General features: G+C 39.3%; 1 protein-coding gene across 1 annotated transcript in view; it reads right to left on the bottom strand.

The window, feature by feature from the left end:
- Positions 1 to 18,764, bottom strand: part of LOC117992089 (oxysterol-binding protein-related protein 9) — a 69,662-nt gene that overhangs the window by 27,407 nt on the left and 23,491 nt on the right. Inside the window, exons 6-8 of the mRNA XM_034979747.2 lie at positions 18,354 to 18,423; positions 17,613 to 17,705; positions 16,956 to 17,067 (exon numbers count right to left, since the gene is read on the bottom strand). Coding sequence (XP_034835638.1) covers positions 16,956 to 17,067; positions 17,613 to 17,705; positions 18,354 to 18,423 — 275 coding nt within the window. The remainder of the gene's footprint in view (positions 1 to 16,955; positions 17,068 to 17,612; positions 17,706 to 18,353; positions 18,424 to 18,764) is intronic.

An 18,764-nucleotide genomic window follows, 5' to 3' on the forward strand; every position in this document is an offset into this window, starting at 1 on the left:
TGTCAGCTATAAGATCTACCTACCTGCCAAATTTCATGATTCTAGGTCGACGGGAAGTCCCTGTAGGTTTCTTGACAGACAGACAGACAGACAGACAACAAAGTGATCCTATAAGGGTTCCCTTTTTCCTTTTGAGGTACGGAACCCTAAAAAAGACAAATCATATGGATCCAAGACATAGTCGCTAACTACATAATATAGGCTTTATAAGAAAGCTCAGTCATGGATGACTGCGATGCGACAGGCGATGGACAGAGTTATGCTTGCGAGTTTCTCTACGTGATCAAATCAGATATTAGATCCGTAGGAGAACCAGAGTAAACTACATAGCTCAGCAGGTTACGAAGCTGAAGTGGCAATGGGCAGGGCACATTGTTCAAAAAACCGATAGACGTTGAGGTCCCTAGGTCCAAGGGTCTCGCACAGGAAAGCGCAGCGTTAGATGAACAACTAGGCGGACGGACGACATCAATCGAGCCGCTGAAATAAGGCGGCGTAACATCGCGGTGTCTGGGACGTCCTATGTCCAGCGGTGGACGTTTATCGGTTGATGATGATGATAATGAAAGAAGTTACAAATTTCAGCAATAAGGATTACGACGCTTTGTATTTCAAAACAAAAGTAAGGTTAGTAAGGACCGAATAAATATTATATCAGGGATCTGACGTTTTCCTCCGGTAAGTAAGGAGCTTTGATGTATTATTACTAGGTTCGAAAATAAAGATAATGTATAATTCTGCCGGATCTCATCAAAGGTCAGAGGTGGATCCTTTTTCATTCAAATGTACTTTAAAGGTTAATGCTGAAGCATTACTTATTTCTTTTACGGGAATATTATTTATTTCTGTTTTATTTTCTTTTGATAAACTTACAGTCTTCATAATATTAAAAGGAAATTGTGCCTTGTTTGAAAAACCGGCCAAGTGAGAGTCAGACTCGCGCACTAAGGGTTGCGTACTACAATCGTATTTTATCGACATTTTGCACGACAAATCAAAAACTATTATGCCTAAAAATAATTAAAAATCTGTTTTAGAATGTACAGGTATATATTATATACTATACTACATTATATACCCTAGTCACTAGGGTATATAATATAGGGTACTAGGGCCTAGTGGCCTGCTTGGATTTTGGAACGAGCTTCACTGAACTGAGGCGGAGGCAGCGGCCGCACCAAGGGTCTCGTGTACAACGAACGGCTACGTCTAAAAGAAAAGAAACTCAACAGAGCAAAGCCGTACTTCGCGCCCGAGCACAGGCTCCTTCTCTATAAAGCGCAAGTCCGCCCACATATGGAGTACATACTGCTCTTACCTTTGGGCCGGATCACCCCAGTACCAACTCCTTCCATTGGATCGGATCCAAAGGCGGGCTCTGTTCGACTTGTAGACGATCCCAAACTAACCGGCTCGTTGGAAAGCCTGTGGAACACCGTAGAGACGTAAGCTCTCTTTGCGTGTTCTATCGCCTCAATAATGGAGAGTGTTCCGAACAGTTGTTTAATCTCATTCCTCCTTTTTCTACAACCTGGGTTTCTGGAGCACTTCGACCACCCGTTGTCCCAGATTTTTTGTCCACGCACATGCAAACTGTGGAATCAACTCCCTTCGGCGGTGTTCTCTTTAGATTACAACATGGGGTTTTTCATCATGGGGTTGGGGGCGGACCAACAAATTCCTAAAAGGCCGGCAACGCATCGGCAGTTCCTCTGGTGCTGCAAATGTTCATGGGCGGCGGTAATCACTTAACATCAGGTGACCCGCCTGCTCGTTTGCTCGCTATCTCTATTTAAAAAAAACTCTAGGAAGGAAGAAGAAGAAGAGACCCCTTCAATAATATGTAGAAACTATACGAAAATATGAAGTCTCACCTTTCACTGACACTGTCACGGCGCAACGACCACCGCCTCGAAGTCAACGCTCGAAGCATGTTCACTCGATATTTTACGCAATAGTCATCACATAATTACACTTCACTAGCACACTATAGTTTAAACACGAATTAAAGAAAATAATGTATTGTCAATGCATAGTTTGTTGTAGATTTTTGTTCACTTTTTGTCTATATTTAATACGTGTAAGTTTAGTCGTTTCAGAGCCATAGAGTGTAAGTGCCGAGTGTAAGTCGCATGATCACGTAACGGCAATCATCTGGAATACTGTAACTGTATGATTCGCACGGATCTAATTAACTGTAATAAGTACATAAGTATAGATAGTGTGCATAGATGTGTCCAATTATATATATAAGTAAGTATAATATATATATTTTTTTTTTATTCATTATAGGTGTACGCTTGACCACAAGCACACCTGATGGGAAGTGATGATGTGGCCTAAGATGGGACGCGTTTACCTAGAAGATGGCTTTTCACTCTTGTTTGAAAGATACCCGGGTTCTAATTGGTAGGAAACACATATCGCGGAAGAGTATTCCAAACCTTAGCCATACGTATGAGGAATGATGACGCAAAACGTTTCGTGCGTGTAGATGGAATGTCGACGACATAAGGATGGAAACTCGCATATGTGGAACTGGAATATGTGTGAATTTGAATATATTATTAACATATAGAATAGATAGATTAGATAAGTACAATTAAAATAATTCCGTGGCGCCACCCGAATCAGGGTTCCTACTGAAAACCAGCGATGTATGTTTTTGTACTTGTGCAAGACATATGGCATTTATGCGCTGAGTAGGGACCTTTTTTTCGGGTTGTGCCACACATGACATACTTTATTCCGGCGCTTCTTCTACTTGAGGTCTTTTAACTTTACTACTCAAGTGTTAGAGGCGCCGGTATAACCTAACCAGGTCTAGCTGGTAATGTGTGGTACAGCCTTAAAAAATAAACGCTTTTCTTTCTTTCTTTTTTCTTCTAAGTATCGTACTGTAGTTTTAGAGCATACCTATAGTACGCGACAGGTCGAGATGGCGACCGGGGAGGCAGCCCCCGCGCTAACCCGGTGCGGGCGAGCGAGAGTATCGTGCGAGTGTGCGGGGCGTCCCCCCCCGCCTCATACCCCAATTGCCTTCTCAATCGGTCGCGGACTATACTTAGACTGCTCAGTGCAAACGAGATACTTTTGTAACAGACCTCTTTTGGAGCCTCAATAGCTCAACGGTTAGAAGAGAGGACTGAAATTAGGAAGGTCGCCGGTTCAAAACTCACCCGTTGCCCTATTGTCGTACCTACTCCTAACACAAGCTTGACGCTTAGTTGGAGGGGAAAGGGGAATATTAGTCATCATTGGCTAATATTCTTAAAAAAATACCTATCCATGCAAAATATGACTTTGATCCGATACTCCGAACACTTTTGCCTTTATACATAATATGGGTAGTGATAGAAAGCACCTGTCCACTTGGCCCATTAAGTTTAATGAGGAGCTTTAATGTAGCCAGGAAAAGCGTGTATCGGAAACACATTGGCCAACTACAATGAACATTTGGGCCAAGGTTGGCCGTATATTCCCAACTTAAAGCACTCAATTAGGGAAAAGGGACATGGCTACTTCAATATTCTAGGTTAATGCGATTGTAGTGATTGTGCTAAAAACTGATCAAGTGCGAGTCGCATTCGTACACGATAGGTTCCGTACCACGGTGGCAAAAAATAACACCCTTTAGAACCACAAATTCACGATTTTCAGATTTTTTCCTTTATTTGTGCAATAAGATATTACTACCTGCCTTTCATGATTCTAGGCCAACGGGAAATACCCTAGGTTTAGATTCACTTAACGGTATTGAGTCAAAAACCGTCAAGACTCTTGACAGACACGACAGACAGATAGACAACACAGTCAGTGGCGTGCAGGTCATAGAGGCATAAATGCACTGCTTACCCCAGTTAAATAGCTCAATGCATATTTTTCATAATGACCTGCCAGTAAACAGGCTCCTACTTAACTAGTGCCTACCCTGGCTTCAAACCCTGTGCACGCCACTGAACACAGTGAACAAATCTTATAAGGGTTCCTTTTTTTCTCTGGAGATACGGGAGTCGGAACCAAAAATACTATATATCGACCACATATAAAAGTGGTCTGAAATCCAAAGGCGCTGGAATGGCGACCTCGCACCGGAAGACGCAGTGTTGGAAGACCCCCCACTAGGTGGACGGACGACATCAGACGAGTCGCAGGGAGCCGCTGGATTCAGGCGGCGCAAGACCATGGCGTGTGGAAGTCCCTACAAGAGACCTATGTCCTGCAGTGGACGTCTATCGGTTGATGAGGATGATGATGATGGTAAGAGCGTTTTAAGATTAGCGTTTTTTGCGCCTATAAGCTCTTTTTGTGCTCGCGCCTTTTGTCACACATGTATTTCGTACAAGCGTAAAAGCGCTTATGAGCTCCTATACGCTCAAGCGGTTTCTTCGTCAGAATCCATATTGCTACTGTACTAACTGAACTGGTTCGAGCCAACACGCCGGAAGGAGCGCATGCACGCGCGTTCATTGAAGCGCTAAATGTAGCGCGCATAATATAAGCGCGCATTACTAAAAAGAGCGCAATACGCGCAGAAAAACAAATTCAAACTGATCTTGAGAGTTGTATGAGTCTGAGTTTGTCTCTGACCAGTGGCGTAGCTAGGTAACTAAGGGCCCTGGGGCAAATCAAAAAATGGGGCGCCACTGCTATCTAAACTGGTTAGGTTTCTCGAAAAAAAAATCTCGACTCAAATTCACAATAAAATGCACATCGATGAATAATAAAACGCACATATCGCTATTCGTCAAATTGACTACCCTGCCAACCCACAGAAAGAATTTAGGGGAATTCCCTAGATATAACTTTTGAATTTCTATCAACTGAGTTGCCATGATTAAACCCGGGTTGCAACCTGTCATATTTATTTTGAAAATGGGAGAAATTTTCAAAAGTTCAGTTCGATCGAGATTTTCTGGTAAGGATTTGAGGGCCCTCGGAGCTTGAGGGCCCCGGGGCACTGCCCCGCCTAGCCCCTAGGTAGCTACGCCAATGTCTCTAACATAGAATAGAATAGAATATATTTTTATTCAAGTAAACTTTAGCTTTTGCATCGTCAGATATTACCACTAGTTAGGTATGCCGTTCCTACCGAGAAGAACAAAAAGGAACGTACTTTCACGGACTCGGATCGGATGAGTGCGTAACCGCCGCAAGTGTCATGAAGTTCAAACGAGCATTGTAACAAATAACAATAGTCGAGCCCCAAGCGTCAAGGCAATTCGGACAAAATGTAAACGAGGAAATAAATCCTTTCGAAAATCTTCAAAAGTTTCAGTATTGTATTGTAGAAATATTATCCATACCAGAGTCCTCTGAAGTTTGGAAGGACATCTCAGGTATCGGCGTATCTAAATATAAATTCTTTGACATTTATACACGACTAGCTTATGCTCGCGACTTCGTCCGCGTGGACTACAGAAATTTCAAACCCCAATCCACCCCCTTAGGGGTCGAATTTTCAAAAATCCTTTCTTAACGGATGCCTACGTCATAATAGCTATCTGCATGGCAAATTTCAGCCCGATCCGTTCCGTAGTTTGAGCTGTGCGTTGATAGATCAGTCAGTCAGTCAGTCAGTCACCTTTTCTTTTTATATATTTAGATTAGCTGACGCTCGCGACTTTGTCCGCGTGGATTTAGATTTTTAACAATCCCTTGGGAACTCTTTCGTTTTCCGGGATAAAAAGTAGCCTATGTCACTCTCCAGGTCTTTGATTATACCCATGCAAAAAATCACGTCAAACCGTCGTTGCTCCGATGCGACGTGATTGAAGGACAAACAAACAAACAAACAAACACACTTTCGCATTTATAATAAGGGTACTAATAGCGGAGTCCTCTGAAGTTTGGAAGGACATCTCAGGTATCGGAATATCTAAATATAAACTCTTTGACATTAAACACGATTTGTGAAGTTTATTTTTAGCTTTTACCTTTTCGTCTCAGAATATTCCCGGTATGCCACTATATCGTTACTAATATTAGATGATGTCCGCGACTTCGTCCGCGTGAATTATTGTGTAGTTAATGTTTAGCTCTCAAACAAAATAGCACTAATCAGTAGTCATTAGCTAAATTTATTCTACAGTACGCGGCAGAAAGTAATGTACATCGGCCTTTAGAATGACATCTCGGCTTTGTAGAGCGTTGTCTCTGTCACTCATACCTATATGACGTTTTGTCGGTCTCAACGACAGAGACAGTGCTCTGAAAATCTGCTATCTCCTTCTAAAGGTCGATGTACATGACTTTCTGCCACGTACTGTAGTGGTATTACCTATCCTATCGGTCGACACGTGCACCCGTTTAAAAATAACTAAAGATAAAAATAAAACCGGATAGATAGAGTACTGGTTTCCTTCCGTTAACGCAGGCGCTGCAAGTCAGTTTGATAGACAAACAAATGGATAGATGCATGCGCTATAATGCATAAATTTAGTCAACTTGAAGCTTCAATAGCTCAACGGTTAAAGAAGCTTGCAGCATGGACTGAATTCCATCGGTCCGTCGTCGTGAGAGGTCGGCCGTTCAAACCTCGTCCGTTGCACTATTGTCATACTTACTCCTAGCAGTCCTAGCACAAGCTTTACGCTTAGTGGAGGGGAAAAGGGCATTATTAACCTGGCTATAAACAGTGGCGTGCAGCTCTTAGAGGCATAAAAGCGCTGCTTACCCTGCTGCGTTGCGCTGCTTATAAATAACTCAATGCTAATCTATTATGAACTGACAGTAAATAGATAATTATCTGACTAATGCCTACCCTGACTTCAACCCCCCCTGTGCACGCCACTGGCTATAAACATTGTCATTTTTGGCATTTTTGTAAACATTTGTTAAAAATATGATAGCAATGAGATATGTAAATAAATAAAAGTATAAAAAATTTGAACTGAAATAATACAAAGTTATATTGTTGCGTCAACAGTAATTAAACACTGACTGTATTTAACGCAATAATTATTTACTTACTCGTTACTATGCAGGCAAAAGCCAGTAGGCATAATAGCATTTCTATATTGTGTGTTAAAATGCAATTCACCTACTCTAAATATATCATGGGTAAGAGCATTTCAACATAGAACTGAGAACTACTATTTAAAAAACGTTTCTATTTAATAATGCTGCAAAATTTTCCTTAACGTATGTCCTTTATATAGGACAATTTATTCTTACAAACTTTAGGGTTAGTATACCTAAGTACCATTAATCGTGGATATTTTGTTAAGTATATCTTGTTAAGTATAATATTTTTCTTTAAATTTAAATTCCTGTTCATATTTATTTTATTTTTACCTACTTATTAAGTCTGTCTGTTATTAAATTAATCTGTACTCTTAATCTGTTAAGTTATTGCATGTTAGTTTATAAGTAAATTTGTTTCACCTGTAATTGACAAACATAATGTTTATTGTATGTATTTAAATGTATGGAAGTTGTTGGTGATAAATAATTTTTAAAAAAAAAGTATGACCGTTACAATATGAGTACAATAGATTAAGCCGTTGCTCAGGCTATTGTAATTCGCTACATAATTACAGTACAGTGGCGTGACATGGCAGAAACACGAGTAAAATGGTAATTGTCTGTAAATGACAGAACGATGATTTCACGCGAAACGGAACGTAAGCAACGTAGCATGAAGCCATTTTCTTATTTCGGTCAGCGTAGAACGACGGAGAACTGGTATTTGAACAAGATTTCTATTTAATAATGAAATATTTAATAATTTCTATTTAAAATTTCTATTTAAAAATGAATTTTCCTGAGGTAAGATTGCAGTCAAGGTCTAAGTTGTATGTCAATAAAAATAAATAAAAATATAATAAACGCATGTTCTTTATGTAGGACATTCTTTTCGTACAAACTTTATGGTTAGTGTAAGTATAACCGTTACAATAAAAGTACAATAGATTAAACCGTTGCTCAGGCTATTGTAATACGCGACATAATTACAGCGATGTGACATGGCTGAAACACGAGTAGAATGGTAAGTAATTGTCTGTAAAGGGCAGAAGGATGATTTCACGCGAAACGGAACGTACGCAACGTAGCATGAAGCCATTTTCTTATTTGGTCAGAGTAGACTAGACAGAGAACTGGTATTTGAAAAATATTTCTATTTAATAATGAAATTTCTGCCCCTAATATAAGTACATAGTTAACGTAATGTATATTTATATAGGTAATATAATACTAAAATACTTCCCGTGGACCTAGAATCGTGAAATTTGGCAGGTAGGTACATCTTATAGCTGACATTTGGGGAAAAATCTGAAAACCATGAATTTAGGGTTAGATCACACAAAAAAAATTAAATTGTGGTCATGAACTAATAATTAGTATTTTCAACTTTCGAAGTGAGTGACTATATCAAGTGGGGTATCATATGAAAGGTCTTCACCTGTACATTCTAAAACAGATTTTTATTTATTTTTAAGCATCATAGTTTTTGAATTATCGTGCAAAATGTCTAAAAAATACGACTGTATTACGGAACCCTCGTCGCGCGAGCCTGACTCGCACTTGGCCGGTTTTTTAACTTTAAGGTAAGTATCAGTATGACCGTTACAATATGAGTACGATAGATTAAACCGTTGCTCAGGCTATTGTAATACGCGACATAATTACAGTACAGTGGTGTGATATGGCTGAAACACGAGTAGAATGGTAAGTAATTGTCTGTAAAGGGCAGAATGATGATTTCACGCGAAACGGAACGTAAGCAACGTAGCATGAAATGTTTTCCTTATTAGGGTTGACACTCGGCCCAGACTAGGTATATATATGAAGAACTGTTTCAATATTTTTCGCATATAAGTACCTACTCTATCACATTACCTGCAATAATAATATTAAACAGCAATGTATATTCTTGTTTATCTACTCGGGGCTATTGATGGCTTATTGTAGTTTTATCATAATCAGCATTGTCGATGAAAAACAATAACTTTAGGAATGTGTGTATCAAAACTAATATTATAAATGCGAAAGTGTGTCTGTCTGTCTGTCTGCTAGCCTTTCACTGCCCATTAATTAACTAAAAAACTAAATGAAAACAGATGCGGGTCATCACGTACGCAATTTTGTCTTTTGTATAGTACAATGTACTGTTATAGGGTTATCCTGGTTTTAATACAAGAGCACCTAGTTAGCCGCATATTAAGACAAAACGTACTGGTAAGTAGATTCGAACGTATTTGGATTTAAAAAAAAACTAAATACAAACACATGCGTGTCATCACGTACGCAATTTTGTACTTTGTATAGTATAATGGGTAGTTTATGAGGTTATCCTGGTTTTAGCACAAGATAACCTACTTCCCCTAACTGTTTGCCGTATTATCAAAACAAAATATTAGGATTCAGAGCCGAACGTATAAATATTCAAAAAAGAAAGTAAACAAATGCGAAAACATGAAACACATCCAGCATGTACGTAATTTTGTCCTTCTTATAGCACAACGTCCTGTTAAGGGTTAAGTATGCTGGTTTTAATACATGAGAACCTGTTTCCACTAACGTCTTTGCCTTCTATCAAAACAAAACATTAGGATGCGGACTGCGGAGTTGAACGTATGAAATATAAATGTTCAATAAAAAGAAAAAACATGCGTGTCAGCATTCAGCGCGTACGTAATTTAGTCTTTCTTATAGCACAATGAGATGAGATGTTAAAAGGGATATCCTAGATTTAACACACGAGAGCCTAGTAGATACAGTTAACATCAGCATCTTTGCCGTAGGGGTACTAATATCAAAACAACGAACGTTAAAAAACACATGCGTGTCAGCATTCAGCACGTACGTAATTTTGTCCTTTTTATAGCACAATGAGCCTTTTAAAAGGGTTATCCTGGTTTTAACACTTGAGAATGTAGTGCAACTAACGTCTTTGCCGTAGTATTGATCGGAGCAGGCGGACGCGGTTTGGACGCTGCGTACCGCGCCGCGTTACATCGCGCACTGAGCTTGATGTAAGATGAGGCAAAGATTAGTGGAAATTGTAGAAGGTTCTTTTTGGTGAGTTTTAAAGTTAATTAATGAGAAGGTAAGCCTTTTAGCTCGGTAGTTATTTAACTACCCAATGCTCGCAACTTCGTACGCGTGGATTTCTAAAAACCCCATGGGTATACTCTTTGATTTCCCGGGATAAAAAGCCTATGTCACTCTCCGGGCTTTTACCAAACCCATGCAAAAAATTACGTCGATCCGTTGCTCTGTTGCGACGTAATTGAAGGACACACCAATAAACCAACAAACAAACACAGTGTCGCATTTATAATAAGGATACTGATTTTGAGCGTCTGAGAGAAAGGTACTTTTGTATTTAAAGTCTTTGAAACAGACTTTATTTAACGTGTCTTTCATTCTGAATATACCATTGATTTGTTAAGCTGTGAGCTTGTCGCAAAAAGCTAGCATACAGACAAACATACTTTCGCATATTAGTATGAACAGAGTGAACTAAAGTGAGGAAACTCTCGGTTTGATCCTGAATCGTCGATATTTCAAATATTAGGCTATAAGTGACATGAAATCAAAGAAAAATTGGCTATTCATAGGCTACCTAGCGTCAAATGTAGGAACGTTTGACGCCTGCCAGGCCAGTGTAAGTGAAGCCTCAACGTTTTGTTACAAGTTTCACAACTGTGGTGAACTGTGGTATGGATGGATAGTGTCGCATCTGCTTCAATACTCTTTGTCCGTCAGAGAGCACATTCGGGCGCATCGATACTGCGCTACCGGAAGGCCGAATAAACATTGCCGGCGCGGTGTTGTTTATAATTAAATGAATTAGATTACTTATCTCGCTGTATTAAATCGCTTCTATTAATATAAAGCGCTTATAATAATAGTGCAGTAATCTACGCAATTGATGTCCGTACAAGGTCATTCGGAAAGGCGTTACTAAGCCCAAAGCGGGTCACTGTACTCATCGTTATAAGTCCCGCAAATTGCTATTGCGCTGAAACCATATCTCATTAACATGGAAATGACGTCATTTTGACGTTAGCCGAAATAAAAATATACCATCAGCTAAGCATCAGCTCGAAACTTCAGTCTACTGCTGACGTCACTAAAATGACGGCCACGCACATTAGCAATTTGCGGGACTTATAGAAAAAAAAATTGGGGCAGAATGTGACAGTTAATTTTTTTACGATTTAAATAAAAATAAAGGCGTAGATATAGTCCACACAAAATGAGTTCTCACGCGCCATTTTAACTCTATGTGTCAACTGTCGTGACCAAAGTACGGCTGATCTTTAAAATAAGGACTAAAATCGTAGCTTTGACATGACAGTTGACACAAAGTTAAAATGGCGAGTGAGAATTTATTTTGTACGCATTATACTTATTATTTCATCAGATTCTTAATAATTACAACCCTCATATTTAAATCAATGAACGATTAAAGATTGATATGATTAGGGCTCCGTTTTTAGTCTTTAGGTAGGTACGTACGGAACCCTAAAACCGATAGAGTTTGGGGTCCCAAGGTGCTAAAATTTCCACATCACACCGGAAAGCGCAATGCGTTGGAACTTGGAAGACTCCCCACGAGGTGGAAAGGCGACATCAAACGAGTGGCAGGGAGCCGCTGGATTCAGGCGCCGCAAGATGGTAGCGTGTGGAAGTCCCCCCAAGAGACTTATATGTCCAGCATTGGACTTCGATCGGTTGATAATGATGATGAATAAATATTATTGCAGACACATTTCAGATTTATTACAGGAGCATGAGTGTTCAGCGCGCGCCCATTTGCTACTCGTGTGCATTTGTTACGTTTTGTAGAACGATACCGACTTTTATGAAACGTTAACACTTGCGTGATGATAGGCGTATGTTCAACGTTAATTTCACTTTCGACTAGTGTTACCAAATATATCAAGTTTTCGGGGACAATTCCTATTTAAACATTTTGAGGGCGGTTTCAGACTAGCGTTTTATACGGGCGTATGATCTCGTTTTTGGAAGCGCATGTAGGCGCGTATAGGCGCGCCTTCTGGCACACGCTCAACTCGTACGAGCGTTGACGCGCTTCTAAGCTCGTATAAGCGCGAGCCGCAAGAGACCACCACCCACCGGGCCACCGTTCGAGCGTACACGCCGAAATATGCCCGTATACGCGCGTCCGGTTTTTTGAAGCGCGTATGTAGCGCGCGTGTAAGCGCGTATACTGAAACGACCGTATACGCGCAAAAAATACGCTAGTCTGAAACCGCCCTGAATAAAACACTTATTTTATACATAGGTATAGAGCCAATGAGAGATTGCGAATTTGACGTTTCATTGTCAGATATCAGCGTGAAGGAGAGACTAGCCGAAGGATACAACCTCAGCTGGCCTATCTGGAAGTCGCTCAACCGCCTCAGAGCAGGGGTGGGGAAGTCTAGGGCAAACTTAGCGAGGTGGGGCTTCATCTTTGGACATGGTACGGAGTGCATCTGCGGTCATCCGAGACAGACCATTGCGCACATGACTGGGTGCCCACTGCCTGACAACCTGCACGAACGAGGAGCTACACGAGGCTACCGACCGAGCTATCGCGGTTGCGGTTTTTTGGGCTGCCCGTATTTGAGGTGACCGTCGACTCGAGAAGAAGAAGTTGTCAGATATCAAAGTAATGTGCGCGAGAGAGCACACAATATTATTTTTATGTAACTGACAGATGTCAAAAACGCAATCTCTCGTTGGCTTTATACCTTATAGTTTAATCAGTACCCATCAGTACCCATATTATAAATGTGAAAGTGTGTTTGTTTGTTGGTTTGTCCTTCAATCACGTCGCAACAAAGCAACGGATTGACGTGATTTTTTGCATGGGTATAGTTAAAGACCTGGAGAGTGATGTTGGCTACTTTTTATCCCTGGAAATTGAACAATTCTGACGGGATTTTTAAAAATCTAAATCCACGCGTACGAAGTCGCGGGCATCAGCTAGTAGTTTAACATATTTCATTTCATAAATACACACTAACTACACACTAAGAACGCTGCACTGCTGCTGGATATAATATCATTCTTTTTTTCTGTTAAAATAAAAAAAATACAACCAAAAAAATATTAAGTACAATTTCATAAAATTAATTTATTATGTCCTATTACTTAAAGGCACAGATTTTAGGCTTACTAATTTTAGGTGTTGGGGTCCCAACCCAAGGTGCTACAATGATCTCACACCGGAAAGCACTGCGTTGGCAGACCTACATTAGGTGAACAGACGATACCTATCAAACGCGTCGCAAGGATTCAAGATCGGAAGAAGGTGGCGCAAGATCGTGGCGTGCGCAAGTATACCCTACAAGAGATCTATGTCCATCAGTGGACGTCTATCGGTTAGCGATGACGAATTTTATTTCTATTGATTAACTGATATTAATTTGATCTATATGTAATATTGCTTTGGATAATCTAAAATTTAAACAATCAAAGCTGATAAAGATGATGGAAAAACTTGTTTTTATTAATATTTTCTTATTATTTTACACAATCCCGCTATTTCCGACATTGATGTGGCCGCACTACATCGAACACTCCTTTTAATAGAGGCGATGACCATGAACCGAATCAGAACATAAAATTTAACTTTGTATTTTATTAATTATTTTTGCTAAGGTCAACGAATTGTAAAAGGATGTGCGAAAGAAAGGTCAACGTGATATTTAGAATTTTGAAAATAAAAATTATTTTTGTAATCTCATGTTAAGTATTTATTTTTCCTCAATATTTTATAATCAATTCTAGTTTTATATAAGTTTTTTTTAATTTCTATCCAGTAGATTTTTAGGAACTAGAAGCATTTGCAAAGTTGCATGGATCAATCTGCTTTGCATTCTTCAGCTGACCGCGACTTCGTCTGCGGTGAATACATGAATATCAACAACCCCCTATTTTACCCCCTTAGGAATTTAATTTTCAAAAATCCTTTCTTAGCGGATGCCTACGTCCTTATAGCTATGTGCATTCAAAATTTCAGACCGATCCGTCCAGTAATTTGAGCTGAAAATATTTTCAAGTCCGCCTTCCTAGCAATCAAGGCTTCAAATTATAAGGCTACAGTAAGCACGTTTTCATTCTGCACCAAAAGTATACAGGGCATTGTCTTTCGTACCAAAAATAGTACAACAACAGCTGCAATGGAAATCGCGAACAATAGCTTGGCGAAATGTTAAAAGTTATTAGAACAACGCTGTATACATACAAGTTACATTATAGGAATGTATAGTTGTAACTGCCATATCTACATCTAGATTCAAGCAACTTTGGCAACCATTTTTTGAAGCATTGCTCTTAGTACGCGACAGGTCGAAATAGCAATCGAGGTGGAGACACTCCGCCTCATACCCCGATTACCATCTCGACCTGTCAGCACGTACTATGGGTTCAAGGAAAATTCAAACCCAAAAGTGAAAATAATCTAATCTCTACATAGTCTCTACATAGTATAAAATAAAGTCGCTTCCCGCGTCTGTATGTATGTATGTATGTATGAACGCGTAGGTCTTTTAAACTACGCAACGGATTTTAATGTGGTTTTCACACAATATAGGTAAACCTTTAACCGTGTCTGACCTAGGTCAGGTCAACGGCTTGCGGTTGGACGTGATCATTGACTTATATATTACTTCGTATGGACAGGGCCATTGAATAAACAAAATGGCACCGACTGATGTGTGCTTTAGCACCAATACAACCTCAGTGATGTCTGATTTTCAAACGGGTCGTTCATTAGTATCTCAGAGGTGGCGCTGATTTATTTGGTTCCAAAACCGTGAAAAATTTTGTTCGCTTGGGCATATCTTGTCATTTATATCGATGGACGTGATAAAATTTTATAGGAGCCCTCGGGTTCACGTATTATTGCACCCATTTATTATTACGGGGTTCCTGTTTTGTATGATAGCCTATGCTTTACATTGTTGTATGAGACTTGATTAATTATTGCTTGGTTGTTGCCCGCGACTACGTCCGCGTGGAATTAGATTTTTTAAAAATCCCGTGGGAACTCTTTGATTTTCCGGTATAAAAAGTAGCCTATGTCACTCTCCAGGTCTTTATCAATACCCATGCAATAAATCACGTCAGTGCGTTTCACCGTTACGACGTGATTGAAGGACAAACCAACAAACAAACACACTTTCACATTTATAATAAGGGTACTGACTTTGCATTAGTAACAAAAATTGCTCATTTACTGATGTAGAAATAGGCTCGGATAGCCACCGAGTTCATTTGACATTTTATTTTAACACATTGGATGTTTTTTTATGAAAAATTATTTTAATATCACTCAGTGAAGCAACAATAATGCCAAACTACTAATGTCAAACCAACTAATGTCAAAAGACATTCAAATTCAAAGTCAAATCATTTATAAGGCGTTAAAAATGAATTCTCACGAGCCATTTTAACTTTCTAACATATGTTTCGATGTCAAAAGTACGATTTTAGCCCTTATTTTAAACCCATAGTTGACCCATAGAGTTAAAATGGCGCTTGAGAAGTCATTTGGTACGTACTATATTTAAATAGAGTACTATTGTACAATTTCTGATGGTCAATTGTTGACCGCAATCGCAATGCATGCCGGGCATTAGCTGGGTGGGTCCTAACAGAGCGGTCCGGAGTTCGATTTCATTGCGTTCTCAAAGGTATGTGAAGTCTGCCAATCTGCATTTGACAGGCGTGGTGGACTATGGCCCATCCCTTCTTTCTGAGAGAAGACCCGTGCTCCGTAGTGAGCTGACGATGGGTTCATGATGTTTTTTCCCTTCCCTTTTGCCATTAATTAGATTATAATAATTTTATGACTTACTTAATATTAAACTTTTTTTTTTTTAATGCAAAATAATAATAATTGATTAATTATAATGAATAATATGTTAATAATGAGATATTTGAGCTATTGTATTAATAAATAATTGTTGTGTTGCCTATTGTTGTAGTAAGGATTCCTATTAATAATTCTATTTGTGTACCTATTCAAATTTGCACACCATAGTATGGTAGATTGTAGCTCGAAACAAAAATTGTAATTGACAACTTATAAATGTACCTACAATCAGCAAATAAATAATTTGTATTTGTATTTGTTGATGAAATAAATATCCTCGCTATATTATATCACGGAAATGTAATATCTTTTTGTGGTATGAATAAAAGCGTGTATACATCATTGAACTGATAAGCGCGGGTAAAGTAGATTTGATCGGCACTTCAGAGTACCGCACGCTTTCTGTTTTATTGCCAAAATGCATTTCGCTGCAAATACTAAATGGGGCCAATCGGTCAAAAGTGTTTGTTCAAACATTGATGCACGCGAATACATGTCTTATACACGTAGATATTGAGGTTGAAATGCTGTGGATGAATATTTAATTAGGCGTACAGTACATTACGAAGGCGAAAATTGACCTAAATGAGGTTTGTAATCATGGAAAGTTAGGTACGGATGATATCACCTGTTTGTTCTACATTAGCATTTATTTGTACTTGTTTTTTTTATTATTGATCACGTAAATTTCAATAATACATTTTAAAATAAACAGTTCGCCATCCTCTAGTAGAAACTGTTGAAGTTTATGTGAGGACTAGCTTATGCTCGCGACTTCGTCCGCGTGGACTACACAAACTTCAAACCCCTATTTCACCCCCTTAGGGGTTTAATTTTCAAAAATCCTGTCTTAGCGGATGCCTACGTCATAATAGCTATCTGCATGCCAAATTTCAACCCGATCCGTCTAGTAGTTTGAGCCGTGCGTTGATAGATGCCGCGTACTGAACGCCTACATACCACGATAAATATGATAAGTTGCATGAGTTAAAAGCCATAAACTTACAACAGGGATTATCTAATAGAGCTAAAATGGCGCGGGAGTTTTCATTCTGTATGCATTATACCACGAAGTATGGCTAAAATCATTAGTTACAGAAGTGGTTTGACTTACCTCGGCCCCGGCGCGACGGTGTCGACCAGTTCGTCGTCCGCGTCGTAGAAGTCGTCTTCACCTTCCGATGACGAGTATGACGTGTCCGGCACCAGCAGCGTCATCGCTTGTCCTGTGGAAACGAGCCACGATATTAACGAAAGATATAAAATATTTTTCACTTCTCATGCTCGTAAAGTACTTCTTTATGCTGGCTGGAAGCGGATTTTTTATGCTCTTGTGCATAAAGTGTTTATAGGTGCCTACATAAGAATCTATCTGATGACATATGGGATGACACAAAAAAAATTGTAAGTATGTAATTTCTATATATAATGCCAGTAACATTTTGGACTGGGCTGTATAGAAGCTCAATACAAAATTGCTCGAATTTCACTTCATACATGTACTTACATTACACGGCAGAAAGTAATGTACATCGGCCTTTAGAATGACATTTCCGTTTTGTAGAGCGTTGTCTCTGTCACTCATACCGATATGACGTTTTGTCGGTCTCAACGACAGAGACAATGCTCTACAAATCTGCTATCTCCTTCTAAAAAGGTCGATGTACATTACTTTCTGCGTAAGACCATGGCGTATGAAAGTCCTTACAACAGACCTATGTCCAGCAGTGGACGTCTATCGGTTGATGATGATGTATACGTTGTAACTTACTAGGCGAATCGATATGTTCGAGGGGCGTTATAGGGAGTGTAGGAGTCGCCAGTTCTAGACATTCCGAGCCCAGCTCCACGCGGGGGGATAGATCTGTAACAAAACCACACGTTTTAACTAATATACGACATCACCAGGAAGAAAAGGAGTAGGTTCTCAATAGGGTCTTGGACTGTAGTCATAAAATGACGTGATTTTTTCTATAGCAGTAGTTTGTCATTATTTAAGAGAATAATTTAAAAAAAATCATGATTTTTATTTATTTTTACCATGAACGTCACGCTGTACGTAAGGTGAATAATGTTGTCACGATCTATAAACGACTCCATAAAGGACAAAAAAAGGCCAATTTTTAACATAAAAATAAAGAGTAATTTCTGCGGAAAAAATATTTTTTCTTAAAAAATTTAAAAATATTATATAATAAAATATAGACAAAAAAGAGAGAGAGAGAGAGAGGGAGAGGGGGGGGAGAGGGGGAGAGAGAGGGGGGGGGGAGAGAGAGGCACACACAGAGAGACACTCAAACGCGCACGCACGCACCCGCTCGCGCGTACGTACACACACACACACACACACACACATACACACACACACATACACACACACACACACACACACACACACACACACACACGTGCACATGCATACAAACTTTAGCTTTTATTATATTAGTGTGATATTGCAACTCCTCCCTGTATTCCCTCTTTTTAAGATAGGGAGTAAAATGTTTCGTCTCACCTTCTTGGATATGTGTTTGCGAAGGATTTATTGGTCCCTGGTACACTCCATTGACAGGATTCACGGTGTTCTGGAAAAAAGGAGTACTTGAAAAATTCGTATAGTATTACTTCGTCATATTTATTCCTCAGTTTAAGATTTATTATTTTGTTGACTCAGAAATCGGCCGTTTAAGAGGGCGCAGTTTGGTGCTTTCTTCATACAAACGTAGGAGGGTGATTACTAAATTGGTACTGATTCTGAGCACAACCTAATTTTAGAGTATTCGCATCCTCTTCTTACTAATGTAATATGAAAAGGACAGATACAGTTTGACAGGTTTAAATTTAATTTAGAGCTGTCAAACTTAGTGACTTTAGCTACCAGTCGCGAGCCTGTTGTTTAAATTTTTAGCATGCACTAAAATTTTGA

The sequence above is a fragment of the Maniola hyperantus genome, chromosome 20 (genome assembly GCF_902806685.2).
Source record: "Maniola hyperantus chromosome 20, iAphHyp1.2, whole genome shotgun sequence".
Classification (NCBI taxonomy): domain Eukaryota; kingdom Metazoa; phylum Arthropoda; class Insecta; order Lepidoptera; family Nymphalidae; genus Maniola; species Maniola hyperantus.